The sequence below is a fragment of the Podarcis bocagei genome (assembly GCF_964188305.1).
Source record: "Podarcis bocagei genome assembly, contig: HAP1_SCAFFOLD_231, whole genome shotgun sequence".
NCBI lineage: Eukaryota > Metazoa > Chordata > Lepidosauria > Squamata > Lacertidae > Podarcis > Podarcis bocagei.
The window spans coordinates 17816-33360 of NW_027670217.1; the positions used below are offsets into that span (position 1 = coordinate 17816).

Genomic DNA, 15545 nt, shown 5'->3' on the forward strand with positions numbered 1-15545 from the left:
ACAGTCATACCTACATCTCCGCAGCGACCCAGAAGTAACGGAACGCGTTTCGCCGCTCACGCATGCGCAGACGCTCAAAATGACGTTGCGCGCATGCGCGTAAGCAACGGAATACGACCTGCGCATGTGCAGACACGCAGTCGCGTGTTCCGTTCTACTCAGGATGCGAACGGGGCTCCGGAACAGATCCCATTCGCATCCAGAGGTACCACTGTATAGCTATAGCTGTAGATAGATGCAAAGAAACGGTATATACGGTATATCTAGAGAGAGAGAGAGATATAGATACAGATACATATAGATATATAAATATACAGTGCTGCACCTGTCCCCCCCAAAATAGGTGCCAATACTCACCATGTATTAGCGTTGGGACGGTGGCCTTTGGAGGTTTTGAAGGACCACGTGACACGGATTTCCCCAGTGGGTCACCCCAACGGAAAGTGGAGCTGGAGGAGTTGGGGGTCAGCTCAAGGGACATGGTCACCCCTAAGCAGGGTGCGGAGAGGGGATGGAGGAGCGAGAGGAGGCCGCCCAAGACTCCTTCAGGCCGGCCAGCAGGGAAGCTCAGACCCGGACCCTGAAGGTGGCCCTCCAGGGCTCTCCACCCGGCCCTCCGAAGGGCAGGGTTGGGCTGACAGACAGCCTGGGGGAATAGCAGGAGCAGCCATGAAACAAGCCTCCACCAGGCAGGCTCAGAAGGCAAAGCCACCCTTGCTAATCTGAAGACGCTCTAAGCGAAGACCCTTTTTTGCTTTATCTCCTCTGGTGGGACATCCCGCTTCCCAGCTCTTGCCAACATGCCAACCCATTTATTTCCCTTTCCCCGCCAGGAACCATCTTGGGGAAGGCCGGCGGGTCCTTGCTCTTACTCTTCTGGTGAAGGATCAGGGTGTACAGGCAGTGGAGTGCGTTGGCCGCCCAGTGGCGCACGCTCTCGCTGGAGTCCTTGCTGCAAAGCGCCAGGTGCCCCGCCAGCTTCCCCATCTTGAAGTCCTTCATTTCCTGCAGGAGAGAATCATTCTACAGTACCTCATTTCTACTCCTCCTCAAGTGTGGCAGCCATTTTGTGCCATCCCATGCACCCCACAGCAGCCATTTTGTGCTGTCCCATGCACACAGCAGCCATTTTGTGTCACAGCTCACACCAGCTATTTTGTGTCACACCTGACACCCCACAGCAGCCATTTTGTGTCGTGCCACACACTCCACAGCAGCCATTTTGTGCCATCCCATGCACCCCACAGCAGCCATTTTGTGTCGTGCCACGCACTCCACGGCAGCCATTTTGTGCCACACCTCACACATCACAGCAGCCATTTTGTGCCGTCCCATGCACACAGCAGCCATTTTGTGTCACACCTCACACCAGCTATTTTGTGTCACACCTGACACCCCACAGCAGCCATTTTCTGTCGTGCCACACACTCCACAGCAGCCATTTTGTGCCATCCCATGCACCCCACAGCAGCCATTTTGTGTCGTGCCACGCACTCCACGGCAGCCATTTTGTGCCATCCCATACACCCCATAGCAGCCATTTTGTGTCATGCCACCCACCATGGCTGCAGTGGGGTGCAAAGAGAAGAGGCCTTATTCAACCTCCCTATGGATTTGGACCCTGCTGCCAAGATATCCCCGAATGCACCCCTTTACTCTTTCCTGTGAAGGTGGCACACTGACATGGGCTACTAGAGAGTGTTATTTTACGGGGTGAAACTTAATTTTTTTCCAGATTCCTTCAGTGAGGGATCTTTCAAAAAATGGTTTTGGGTGTGAGGAACTCAAATCTGCTATTATTTTTGTGACTGGACAACATTTAGCTTGGCAAGTACGTTTGAGGAAGAAGCACATAAACGGTTTTTGGAAAACCAAAGAATTTTAATTTTACCTTCTGAAAATGCCACGTATTGCTTAATAAAAATAAAAATAATGCCATATTAATATATAGTATAACTGCAAGTACTTGGCAATCATTTCTAATGATTTCTATGCAATTTTACTCACTAAGCAAAACTAAATTATATTAATTTAGCCAAAATATCTTTTGAATTCCCAAGTCGTGTTACAATTTTTTAGCACCCCTCCTTTGGGGAAAAGTGAGCAAATTCAGTTCATTTTGAACTCTCCGATTCTGTGATTCTATGATTCGAAAAACTGTTCAAGTTGAAATAATCCCCACCATGCAGAAGGTTAAAAGCTGCTGGGCTGGAGTGTAAAATCATAGAAGCATAGAATTGTACCTAAGAACAGCAAAAAAGTATCTTAAAGCACGTGCAGAGAGTGAACTGCTCCATTTACATTATTTTTCATGATTCGCCATAGCGATCCATAGCTAAAATCTGAAAATGTGTCCTCTCTTTTTGCTCTTCAGAACATGGCAACCCTAAAAACTGCAGGTGAATTGTTCAGCAGTTATGGGAACTCCTTTCAGGTGTAGTTTGGAGGTTTCCTGAACTACTTCCACGCAGTTTGCTAAACCAAACCAGCCCTGGGAATGGGCGACTGAGCCTCACTTTGGGTGTGCAATGGGACGTGATGCAGCAGACCAGCTTGGTGATTCTGGACAAGGCCATGATCCGCTCCTCGACCGATGGGGATCCCGTTTCAAGAAGAAGGAACTGGAACGGCAAAAAAAGGACGGCATCCATGGAGATTTCATGAGACGCATTCTTGTAGTGCACAAGTGGGAGCTGCAACCCAGAGTTGCAGCATGAAGTGCTCTAGGGCATTTTGTTCTATTCCCCCTCCAACCTGCTTCCCCATTTCTCTCCACAAGGTCTGCAAGCATTACAAAGCCCCCGAACATGCCCAGTCCTTTCTGGGCTGTTTTCGGGAGTTTCTCCCCCTCAGGGAGTTGTGTTTTTTGGTTTGTGCTTTTCCATCTCTCTTTATGAATGGGTGGTGCTGTTTTGGCTACACATCTCTCTTTATGAATGGGTGGTGCTGTTTTGGCTACACATCTCTCTTTATGAATGGGTGGTGCTGTTTTAGCTACACATCTCTTTTTATGAATGGGTGGTTTTTTAGGGCTATTTTCATCGTTCGCACTCACATGTACACGGGTCGGCTTACTCACCATGAGAATTTCTCTTATCAGGGTCGGGTTGTAGTGACATTGACCAATGTAGCCCACCTTACTGCTGTTGAGGTTTTCGCTGATGAGGTCTATGCAGTCCAGGAACTTGACCTTCTCAGGTAATTCCTAGCCTCCCCAACCAAGGACAGGGTGATGAGTTCAAGAAGGATTAGCAAAAGCGGCAAGCCATCTTGACTACCGCAACATGCTCTCTGCGGGGCTGCCCCCAGAAAGATTTGGAAACTACGACTCTTCTGGGGGCGTTCCGCAGGGAATGTTTTACTCCAGTGCCGTGCCTACTTTGCTGGGTTCGAGCCCAATTCAAAGTATTCCTGAATTATGTGACTGGAGGAAGAAGCCCCCGCCCCCTCCATTTTTAAGGAACTCATGTCGTAGCAGGGAAAGCGAGGGCAGGGTTGGGGTGCAGATACCTGGTGGCTTTTGCGGAGAAACTGGTGCATGAAGCGCATGACACCCCTCATCTCTCCCTCAGAAGCTGCAGAACTAAATGTTGTCTGGGAGGAGTCTGAGCTTGGTGAATCTGAAACAAGTTTATTAATTTAATAAGTAAATACTGCGCCTTTCCTCCCAGAGGAGCCCAAAGGAGCAAAAACAAAAAAACAAAAAACACCCCTTTATTATTATTTTTAAAAATTATAAACGAAACAAAACAAATTTAAAATATTTAAAAACTGCTAAACTCATCTAAAAGCAATGAAACACGATTAAACAACAGACAAGTTTTCAGCAAACGTCTAAAGCAGGGGTCAGCAACCTTTTTCAGGCGTGGGTTGGTCCACCCTCAAACAATGTGCTGACAACCCACGCTACGCCACTGGGTGTACTGGTCTGGGGAAAATGGCCCGATGAGACAAAATGGACCTCTGGCAGGCTGGAGGTTCTGCACCCTGACGTAGTGGAAGCCTCCATGTGCAAAGCTGTGATTTGTGCTGGCAATTAAGACAAACCTATTCTCCAGGTTAAACCAGGTTAAACACGGGTGGCGCTGTGGGTTAAACTGAAGGGAGAGGGGAACGGTTAATCGTTAATATTATCTACACATAGTAAATTCCTGCACTCTGCTAGGATGGTTACACAGCTCAAACTCAAAAATGCAGTTACTTGCAAAGTCTAAATCAGACAGGTCAGGAGGCCGTTTCCTGCCTAACCAGCTATCTGAAACTGCTGCTGTTAGCTACCGGTCAGGAGGTCGTTTCCTGCCTAGCCAGAAACTGCTGTTAACTAAAAACCACTAGCAAGCTGTTTCCTGCTTTGCTTCTGCTTTAGTAATGCAAGATAAGAAAAGATACGAAGGGAATGCTTAACTAGCAAAAGAGACACGTGTATGAAGGAGAGGGGAGGGAGTGCTTGGTTAGCAGAAAGACAGGAATGTTTAGCAAGCAATAAAATGTGTTTAGCAAGCAATATGGATGTTCCATATAGGGGAATAAGTTGAACATTTGCTAGCCGATTGGGGAAGTCTGGGGAAGGTGTGGGAGGGGGAAGAGTGCTCAGAAAGTATAAGAAAGTCTGCTGAAGTGTCTTGCGGTACAGCCAGTGTATTTTCAGGAGCTATCCAGCTGGTTGTCTCTGTGTACAGATTGTCTCTGTGCACAGATTTCAATAAACTCTTTTTCTCCAAAGAAGATTTTGCTTTCCTGGTACTTTTGTTCCCTCCAAGGTCCGGGGATGGCGTGGCTGATGGATCCCTAGGTAAATAAGGCTTCATTTCTTTGGGGGCTCGTCCGGGATAAGCCCCCTCCCCAATACGGACCGGAGGGCCAGGCTCAACCAAGGTGAACAGCTCAGCAGCATTTGCAGGCTCCCGTGCGCACCCCGCCTGTTTCGTGGGGGGAGCCAGCCACACTGTTCTGGAGTGGAGACATCTAGTTGAGGGAGAACAAGAGGACGGCGCCGAGGGGACAGGTCCGCAGCGGAAAAAGGTAAGCCCGGCGGAAAGGGCAGCCCGACGGAAAGGGCAGGAGGCTTGATCAACCTCCCCTGGTTGTGGCAGGGTGCCACAGGCAATAAGGTGCCACCAGGAATAAGGGGATTGGTTGCGCAGTAGAGTGCCAGCCACCAGGAATAAAGGGGACTGGTTGTGCAGGAGAGTGCCACCAGCAGAAGTTGGGAACAGAAGAGGGAGGGATATATATATATTGTGATTTTTGGTGTGTTTTGTGTTTTGTGTATTGCATGCTGAAGTTATTTTGGTGTGTTTAGTGTGTTACATGTTGAAATTATATTGATGTGATTTGTATGTTGTATGTTGCTATGTTGTATGTCAGATACTTGGAAGGCTTTTGGGGATTCAAGCTGATGAGGGGAAGATGAGGACATTGTGAATTAGATTGGCCCACCCAAAAGAATAAATTGGCCGTCCATCAGGACCCTTGATTTGCAACTCATTAATCCATTATATCAGAACATTTTGAATGACCGTTCTGATCAAATCCCCTACATTTCCACATGGAAGACCAATGTGGAAAAGAACCCCCCTTGGCTGAAGTCATGATGCCAAAAAGTCTCAGGCAGCCGTATCTGCTCAGTCAGGAAGACAGGAGGACAACCCCCCAGTCCTCCAGGATTCAGAGAAGGAAGAAGATAAAGTTTTAATGCCCCCACCGCCTTATGCCCCGGCAACAGCCCTGGCACCACCCCCGCCACAGGGAACAGATGGCCCAGCCCCCAATCCCGTGGACAATGCATTGTTAGACCTGGGCGAAGATGGAGAAAGGGAGGAACGAGAAGAGGATGATGAGGATGAGGCATTTGTAGGAAGATTGATTAAGTTGACAAGTGATGGAAAGATATGAACAGAGGAACAGGCAAAACATTTGAGAAAGTATGTGGAACCTTATGAGAAGTGGACGTCAGTCCCCATATGTTAAAAACAGCGGGATGTATAGGGGAACAGAGAAGAAAGTGGCAGAAAAAGTGGGGAAAGGCAGCGAAAAGAGTGACCCTCCATAGGGCACATAAAGCATAGGAGAAGGGCGCGGCCAGAGTGATGCCTCTCCATAGAGTGTATGACCCTCCGGCCCCCGCGGGACCTGATGGGGTTGTGCCCAATAGAACTCATACAGTTCAACATGTCCCCTTCTCTAGTGCAGATGTTTGTAATTGGAAGAACCAAAACCCTTCATTTGAAGAAAACCCTGCCAATTTTTAAAACATACAACCCCACTTCTTATGATGTGCAGTATTTGATGGATGCCCTGCTAGCTACAGAGGAGGATAGGCAAATTCATGCTGAAGCCCGAGCACACATGAGAATGCAAGGGACAGAGGAGGCCCCTGAAGCCTACTTAAAGAGGCTGAAGGAAGCCTACCGCCAGTATATCCCTGTGGACCCAGATGAGGCTGCCAATGCCCCTATCATAAAACTGCCTTTGTAGCCCAGGCAGCGCCCGATATTTGCCGAAAAATCCAGATGGGCCACACCCTGAAATGAATGTTAGAAATAGCCCAAACCACTTATAATCAGAGAGAGGAAGAGGCCCAGAAGAAAAAAGGAGAAGTACCAGGCAGAGAAGTTGATGGCCCTGAAGACGGGAGGTCCACCGTTAGGAGAAGAAGAGGAGGGCGAGGCCGCTTAGGAAAGAGCAACAGCATGCCTTCAAGGATTTGAAAAAGGCATTGCAGCAAGCACCAGCGCTGGGCATCCCAAATCCTGAGAAGCCTTTCTCCCTGTTTGTGGATGAAGACCAGGGAACAGCAAAGGGAGTGCTATGCCAAAAATTGGGAAGCTGGCAACAGCCCGTGGCATACCTATCTGAGCGCCTGATGCCTACAGAACAAGGTTTACCGCCGTGCATGAGAGCAGTTGTGGCAGTAGCTACCCTATTGAACAAAGCCGACAAATTCACTTTTGGCCAAGACACTGTTTGTGTGACCCCGCATGCAGTCCCAGCACTGCTTGACATGAAGGGTACCTATTTCCTCTCCCAAGCAAAGATGAGAAAGTGCCAGATGCTATTGTTGCACCCGCGTCTGAAGTTCCAGGTCACCACCGCCCTCAACCCAGCTACCCTGTTGCCGGTAGGAGAAGGTGAGGAGCAGACGCACGATTGCATTGAAGTAATGGACGAAGTATATTCCAGCAGGCCTGATCTCAAAGACGAGGCAAACCCCCACTGGCCTTCATGGTTTGTGGATGGAAGCAGTTTTGTTGAGGCTGGGCAGCGGAAGGCAGGCTATGCAGTGATAGCCCTGGAAGACCAGGTGATCGAAGCAAAGTCACTCCCGCCTGGAACATCGGCCCAGCTGGCAGAACTAACTGCGCTTAAAAGAGCCCTGAGCCTGGCAAAGGGGCAGAAGATAAACATTTATACTGATTCTAAGTATGCATTCCTGACCTTACACGCCCATGGAGCCTTATGGAAAGAAAGAGGTTTGCTTACCTCCAGAGGAAACCAGGTGGCCCACCCACAAGCTTTATTGAACCTTCTGGATGCTGTATGGGAACCCGAGGCAGTGGCAGTTATCCACTGTTATGGACACACAACTGGACCAGGGGAAGTGGCTAGAGGGAATCGATTGGCAGACAAAGTGGCCAAGGAAGCAGCCCGGGAACTGGCCCCAGCCCCGATCATTGGAGCACTAATCCCAGAAGAGATTTTAAGCACCGTTGACAAGCCGGCCTACACAAAGCAGGAAAGGGACACTGCAGATGCCCAGGAGTTGACATTGTCCAAAGAAGGATGGTACCTCACCCCTGATGACAGGATATGGATTCCAGAGTCCCTGTCCCGGCAGATAACTCAGAGATACCATGAGTCAACCCACATGGGGCCAGATGCTACAACCAAGCAACTGGAGAAGTGCTTCTATATAGCCAACTGGCAGCCCAGATCTCCAGGAAATGCCTGCTCTACCAACTGGCAGCCCAGATCTCCAGGAAATGCCTGCTATGTCAAACGAATAATCCCAGAGCCGGACCACTGGCTCCCCCAGGGATTCAGCACAGTGGAACTGCACCTATGGAAGATCTTGTCGTGGACTTTACTGAATTACCCCGTTGTGGACTGCACCGCTACCTGCTGGTAGCAGTGTGCACCTACACCGGATGGGTCAAAACATGGCTCACAAAGACTGAAAAGGCATTTGAAGTAACCAGGTGCCTGCTTAGGGAAATCATCCCTCGCTATAGATTGCCAAGGTCCGTAGGATCTGATAATGGACCAGCATTTGTTCATGCAGTCCTACAGGGGCTGGCAAAAGCGCTCCAGATCAACTGGAAGCTGCATACTGCTTATAGACCCCAGAGTTCTGGAAAAGTAGAGAGAATGAACAGAACTCTAAAGAATCAGCTGTCCAAGCTGACACAGGAGACCGGGTCTAATTGGGTGACCATGTTGCCCTTGGCGTTACTCAGGGTCCGCAGTCTCCCGTCAAAACGGACCCATCTGTCACCCTTTGAAATTATATTTAGGAGACCGGTCCCATATGTCAAAATGTTGTCCCCACATGCTGGTCAGGATATGCAATTGAATAATTAAGTCCAGATATTCTTCCGAGTTTTCTTTTGTCTCGACAGGTGGACCCAGGCTCGCAACCCCTGTGTGTTGGCTGCATCAGTTCGAGCCAGGTGACGAAGTGTGGGTGAAAGACTGGCAGCGAGCCCCCCCTACAGCCTTGCTGGAGGGGACCATACACTGTGCTACTTTCTACACCTACTGCTGTGAAGGTTGCTGGCATCACCCCGTGGGTCCACCCTACTCAGTAAAGAAAGCCATTTCAAACTGGACACTTACACCAGATCCAGAGAACTCCCTTCGGCTGATTATCTCCAGATGCCTGGCAGACGACCGCTCTGCTGATATCACACCGGAAGCTGATATCTCAACGCACAGCTGAAGAATTGGATGGGAGGGGCGCCCGCGGGCAGCGTCCCCAACGTGAAAACCCGTGCCGGGACTAATCCAGGAAGTCCACCAGGACATTTAATATTTCCATAAGGACTTTCTCTTTTCTTTTTTCTGTTATCTGCTCTATGCCCCACAGCCCTGACCCCACTGAGCCATACCGCCCTTATTGGCCTGCTGGCCTCTGCTACGACTGGTTCGTCTTGCCGGTGGTAAGAGATGGCGTGCTCTTTGGCTATTGGAAACTGGGGTTTGATGAGATTGCCGTATTGAAACACCCCACTGCCCCGTTGTGGCTCCTCTCCCACACCACTGTCCAGCACGCGTGGATAGTGCTCATACGGGAAGTTGCAGAGACGATCGAAATCTATCGAGTTCTGGACCGCTCTTGCTGTTGTGGGAGGGTAGTCAACTGTTATCTGGGAGGTAGAGCACTGTACCAACCTCATTTGATAGACCAGGTCCTACTCTTAATCCAGGTGATAGATGGGACGGAACCTATCTTAATGCAAGTATTGCAGGGGTGGGAGCCTTAACCAGGTGTGCATTGAAATTGCTAAACAAGTGCCAGTAAGAATTGCCACCCCAGGATTTCAGCTTCCATATGCTCTGGTCACTAGGGAGGCAGCACGAGAGTTCAATCCACCCAACAGGGTTAGTAGAAAAATTGACTCACATAGTGGGAGCATCAGCTCACCGGTGGGCTCTCATCCTTGAGGCTCAACAGGTAGTCGGGCACAAATATCAGTGGGCTCTTCAACAATGAGCACACCCCCTGAATATTGGTGGGAGGAACCATGGAGATATTGGGTTTGGTGGGTAGGAGTGATATGTACCACCCTTGTCATATGGATGCTCTCGTATTTCTGTTGGCATGAACGGTATCGTATTTGTGGGAAGAAACGTAATCCATCTATACCTTTGATGATTCTCCTTTTCTTTTTAGTTGGAGAGCCCACATGTGTATTGGCACAGGCAGGAAAAAGTCCCCCGACCTCCCTTGCCGACATTTCCCGTTTGATGACTGAGTGGGGTGCCCATAACTCCTACAATAGGTGGTTACAAATGGCTGAAATGGAGCATGTTGTTTCAACGTTTCAGACCATGGCGAGGCTATCCGTGATCTGGCGGCTAGCATTGAAAAGGTGGCACATGTCCCTGTACAAACTTGGGAGGGCTGGGATATGTCTTGGTTGGATAGCATCTTCCCAGGTGGATGGATGGGGAGGATATTTACTATGGTGATAGGCCCAATATTGCTTCTATTGCTTTTCTGCTTCTGTATGCCCTGCTTGATACAAAGCATGCAACATATGATGGAGAGAATGATGTCCCGCATGATGGGACCCCGCGTGATTGCTTTAATGAGGGATTATAGACCCATACCCCAGAACGAACCTAAGTATTAGGTTGTTCAGAAGAAGAGGAGGGAGTGAAGGGAGAGGGGAACGGTTAATCGTTAATATTATCTACACATAGTAAATTCCTGCACTCTGCTAGGATGGTTACACAGCTCAAACTCAAAAATGCAGTTACTTGCAAAGTCTAAATCAGACAGGTCAGGAGGCCGTTTCCTGCCTAACCAGCTATCTGAAACTGCTGCTGTTAGCTACCGGTCAGGAGGTCGTTTCCTGCCTAGCCAGAAACTGCTGTTAACTAAAAACCACTAGCAAGCTGTTTCCTGCTTTGCTTCTGCTTTAGTAATGCAAGATAAGAAAAGATACGAAGGGAATGCTTAACTAGCAAAAGAGACACGTGTATGAAGGAGAGGGGAGGGAGTGCTTGGTTAGCAGAAAGACAGGAATGTTTAGCAAGCAATAAAATGTGTTTAGCAAGCAATATGGATGTTCCATATAGGGGAATAAGTTGAACATTTGCTAGCCGATTGGGGAAGTCTGGGGAAGGTGTGGGAGGGGGAAGAGTGCTCAGAAAGTATAAGAAAGTCTGCTGAAGTGTCTTGCGGTACAGCCAGTGTATTTTCAGGAGCTATCCAGCTGGTTGTCTCTGTGTACAGATTGTCTCTGTGCACAGATTTCAATAAACTCTTTTTCTCCAAAGAAGATTTTGCTTTCCTGGTACTTTTGTTCCCTCCAAGGTCCGGGGATGGCGTGGCTGATGGATCCCTAGGTAAATAAGGCTTCAAAACCACAGAGCCTAGGGCTTGCCGATCAGAAGGTCGGCGGTTCGAATCCCTGCGACGGGGTGAGCTCCCATTGCTCGGTCCCTGCTCCTGCCCACCTAGCAGTTCAAAAGCACGTCAAAGTGCTTTTCAACACTGGCTCCGGCTTGGTGGAACGCTCTGTCTCATGAGACCAGGGCCCTGCAGGATCTTATTTCTTTCCGCAGGGCCTGTAAGACAGAGTTGTTCCGCCTGGCCTTCGGCTTGGAGCCAATTTGATTCCCTCCCTCCCTCTCTTTCTTTTTTCTTTTCCTTCTCCTCCTGCGATGAGGCTACATTTTAATGTTCCATTATTTTAATGTTGTATTTTATTTTTGTTTTTAAGTTGTAATCATTCATCTTGTTTTTATTATTGCTTGTAAGACACTCTGAGCCCGGCCTTGGCTGGGGAGGGCGGGGTATAAATAAATTATTATTATTATTATTATTATTATTATTATTATTATTATTATTATTATTAAAGTTCAAGTAGATAAATAGGTACCACTCCAGCGGGAACATAAACGGCATTTCTGTGCGCTGCTCTGGTTCTCCAGAAGTGGCTTAGTCATGCTGGCCGCATGACCCGGAAGCTGTACGCCGGCTCCCTCGGCCAATAAAGCGAGATGAGCGCCGCAACCCCAGAGTCGTCCACGACTGGACCTAATGGTCAGGGGTCCCTTTACCTTTACCTTTATTCTCCAGGCAGCAGACTCAAGAGCATTTTCATAAACATGCTTCCTTTTCTGAAGAATGAGGACATGATGCAACAACAGGAAACCCTCAAGCAGGAATTGAACGCAAGCGCCCTCTCCTCTCTTGCGGCTTCCAGAAACTGGTATTCAGAAGCCTTGCTGCCTCCAGCTGCGAAGGAAGATCACCACCTCTGGAAGCACCCTATGACTGTGTCATCAGCGAGAGGAGCTTACCTGCATTTCCGGGCATCGACGTCGAGTCTTCCCAGCTGCTAAGCTCTTTCAACGACTGTCTCCCAAACATTCTCCGATTCGTTTAGCAGGAAGCGCTGCTGGGGGAATGTTGATATTGGCTCATGTATGCTAGCAAGCCCTGGCACTGGGCATTCACCCAGTGCCACAACTGTATCTGTGATTAATGCGTGTCGGCTCAGTTATCTATCTGTTAGCTTGCAGTTAGTATGTGAGACATCAGTCTGTTGGTGTTACTTGTCCAGTGTTACATCTTGAATTGGTGGAGTTTATTTGGAGCAACAGAGATACTTTGCGGTTGGAGTATGGATGGCGGCTAACAGATTGAGGTTGAATCCTGACAAGACAGAAGTACTGTTTTTGGGAGACAGGAGGCGGGCAGGTGTGGAGGATTCCCTGGTCCTGAATGGGGTAACTGTGCCCCTGAAGGACCAGGTGCGCAGCCTGGGAGTCATTTTGGACTCACATCTATTCATGGAGGCACAGGTCAAATCTGTGTCCAGGGCAGCTGTTTACCAGCTCCATCTGGTACGTAGGCTGAGACCCTATCTGCCTGCGGACTGTCTCGCCAGAGTGGTGCATGCTCTGGTTATCTCCCGCTTGGACTACTGCAATGCACTCTACGTGGGGCTACCTTTGAAGGTGACTCGGAAACTACAACTAATCCAGAATGCGGCAGCTAGACTGGTGACTGGGAGCGGCCGCCGAGACCATATAACACCGGTCTTGAAAGACCTACATTGGCTCCCAGTACGTTTCTGAGCACAATTCAAAGTGTTGGTGCTGACCTTTAAAGCCCTAAACGGCCTCGGTCCAGTATACCTGAAGGAGCGTCTCCACCCCCATCGTTCTGCCCGGACACTGAGGTCCAGCGCCGAGGGCCTTCTGGCGGTTCCCTTATTGCGAGAAGTAAAGCTACAGGGAACCAGGCAGAGGGCCTTCTCGGTAGTGGCGCCCGCCCTGTGGAACGCCCTCCCAGCAGATGTCAAAGAGATAAACAACTACCTGACATTCAGGAGACATCTTAAGGCAGCCCTGTTCAGGGAAGTTTTTAACGTGTGATATTTTACTGTATTTTTGGTTTCTATGGAAGCCGCCCAGAGTGGCTGGGGAAACCCAGCCAGATGGGCGGGGTACAAATAATAAATTATTATTATTATTATTATTATTATTATTATTATTATTATTATACATATCTGTACATATCTGTATCTGCAATAGCCTACAAGCTGCGTGTATCTATATCCAGAACTGTTTTAGTGAGCCTTATCTTCTGCAATAGTAAATTATTCGGACCTTAAGCCATTTCTGTGTGGTGACTGGTACTGGGAGCAACTTCCACTGCGTGTGGAGCTCACCTGAGATTCCCAATAGAGCATCCTGTTGAAATCCTGCAACACATACAGCTCATAAGCGGCCCCTAGAAAGTTGTCTAGAAGATTTTGGACACACAAAATCAGCGATGAAGAGAGACTGAGTTTTGGATCTGTATCTGTATGTGTTTTTTATTTGGAATGTTTCTCCCCAAGTTATGTTTACACAAATATATTCTCTTCCTGTTAATTATACTTATTTAAACTAGGATATTTATTGTATTCTATATTTGATCTTCTTTTGTAATGTTGTATTTCGTAATGTTCTGTTTAATCTGTAAACTGCTTAGAGGGAATTATGAAATGATATAGAAATTATTGAAATATGTAAACTTTAGGACATCTCTTGGAGTTAAGTTATGCTCAGCCTGTAGATCTGGGCAAATAATACCATATATCAAAAAAGGCACAAATCTCCAGTGATGTCATTTGAAGGAATATGACCTTATATGCAGATTGGAAACCCTGAAATATCTCTCAGAAATTGGGGTGCAGTATAACAATATGATACAATGCAACACACAGCAAACACTAATGGAGCTGTGTAAATAATGAATCATTTTGCAAGAGACCGCCCTAACCCAGTAAGTGTTCTACCCACAATCTTGCATCTTTTGAAAAGAATGGAAAACAAAACGAGGGGGGAAAATGATTGCCTCCTACCTGCTGAGCAAATATGAGGGAACGATTTTGCTGCCAACCTGGGACAGTAGCTAGAGAGGTGTTTTTCACCCTTAAAAGTCTCACTGTTTCAAATCCATAGTAAGCCAACAGATGAAAGGAAAATGAGTGTAGAAAGGTTTGGTGGTCAACGCAGGTTGAGATCAAGTGCCCATGGCAGTTATTGATGTCATAATGGGCAGGGAAATGGCCGGGCAACCAATGAGAAACGACAATGGAATGCTTTGCTCCAACGGACGTTTCCCTCCCAAGCTGATCTGGCCTCCGGAGAGCTTCATGGAGGTTCAAATTATGAAAAGTTACAGTGAAGAAACAACGCCCCAATTTTAATGGAACCTTATTTGTTGTTGCGCCACTCCTTGGTGTGTGGAGTGCCGCAGGGCGCAATCCTCTCCCCAATGCTCTTTAACATCTTTATGCGCCCCCTTGCCCTGATTGTCCGGAGCTTTGGACTGGGCTGTCACCAATATGCTGATGACACTCAGCTCTATCTGCTGATGGATGGCCACACCGACTCAGCCCCGGACACACTGACCAGATGCTTGGAAGCTGTGGCTGGATGGTTTCGTGGGAGCCGATTGAAACTAAATCCTTCGAAGACAGAGGTCCTATGGCTGGGTCGGGATGGCATGGGGATGAGGGACCAACTCCCTTCTCTTGCGGGGGCCCAATTAGTGCCATTGCCTTCCGTTAAGAGTTTGGGTGTAATCCTTGACGCCTCCCTTTCCATGGAGGCACAGGTTACAGCAACAGCCAAGGCAACATTTTTCCACCTTCGCCGCATCAAGCAGTTGGTCCCTTACCTTTCCCACCCCGACCTGGCCACAGTGATCCATGCGACGGTCACCTCCAGGCTTGACTACTGTAATTCGCTCTACGCGGGGCTGCCCTTGAATCTGTCCCAGAAACTCCAGCGGGTGCAGAATGCTGCAGCGAGGCTCCTTACAGGGTCTCTGCCATAGGAGCATATTCACCCAGCGCTTTTCCAGCTGCACTGGCTCCCGGTGGAGTACAGGGTCAGATTTAAGGTGCTGGTTTTGACCTTTAAAGCCCTTCATGGCCTAGGACCCTCGTACCTACGGGACCGCCTCTCCCGGTATGCCCCACAGAGAGCCTCAAGGTCCATAAATAGCAACACCCTAGTGGTCCCGGGCCCTAAGGAAGTTAGATTGGCTTCAACCAGAGCCAGGGCCTTCTCACTGAAAAGGCGTGCTTTCCCATAGCAGCGGGGAACTCAATTTACAAAAGGAACACACTCAACAGGAAGCGGAACATGTTCTTAATCCAAGGCAAAGTTCACAAACCAAAACACCTACTTCCGGATTTGCAGTGTCCTTAATCCAAGTTGTTCATAAACGAAGCTATTCTTAAACCAAGGTACCACTGTACTAAGATACTCCTAAGTGTTCATAGGTGGAAACTTTGTAACTTCAGATGTGG

At 48.5% G+C, this 15545-nt stretch overlaps 1 protein-coding gene across 2 annotated transcripts in view; it reads right to left on the minus strand.

Annotated features, from left to right (window-relative positions):
* LOC308579595 (maestro heat-like repeat-containing protein family member 7) overlaps positions 1-14244 on the minus strand; it is a 31462-nt gene extending 17218 nt beyond the window's left edge. The window contains exons 1-6 of one of the 2 annotated variants that reach the window (XM_081214183.1): positions 14126-14244; positions 12034-12131; positions 3511-3620; positions 3080-3205; positions 2517-2621; positions 873-1005 (exon numbers count right to left, since the gene is read on the minus strand). In XM_081214183.1, coding sequence (XP_081070309.1) covers positions 873-1005; positions 2517-2621; positions 3080-3205; positions 3511-3620; positions 12034-12103 — 544 coding nt within the window. In that variant the 5' untranslated portion in view covers positions 12104-12131; positions 14126-14244. Of the gene's footprint in view, positions 1-872; positions 1006-1299; positions 1363-1428; positions 1561-2516; positions 2622-3079; positions 3206-3510; positions 3621-12033; positions 12132-14125 lie in introns of those variants that run through there. The other variant, XM_081214184.1, reaches the window with a different exon arrangement.
* Positions 14245-15545: the final 1301 nt, after the last annotated feature.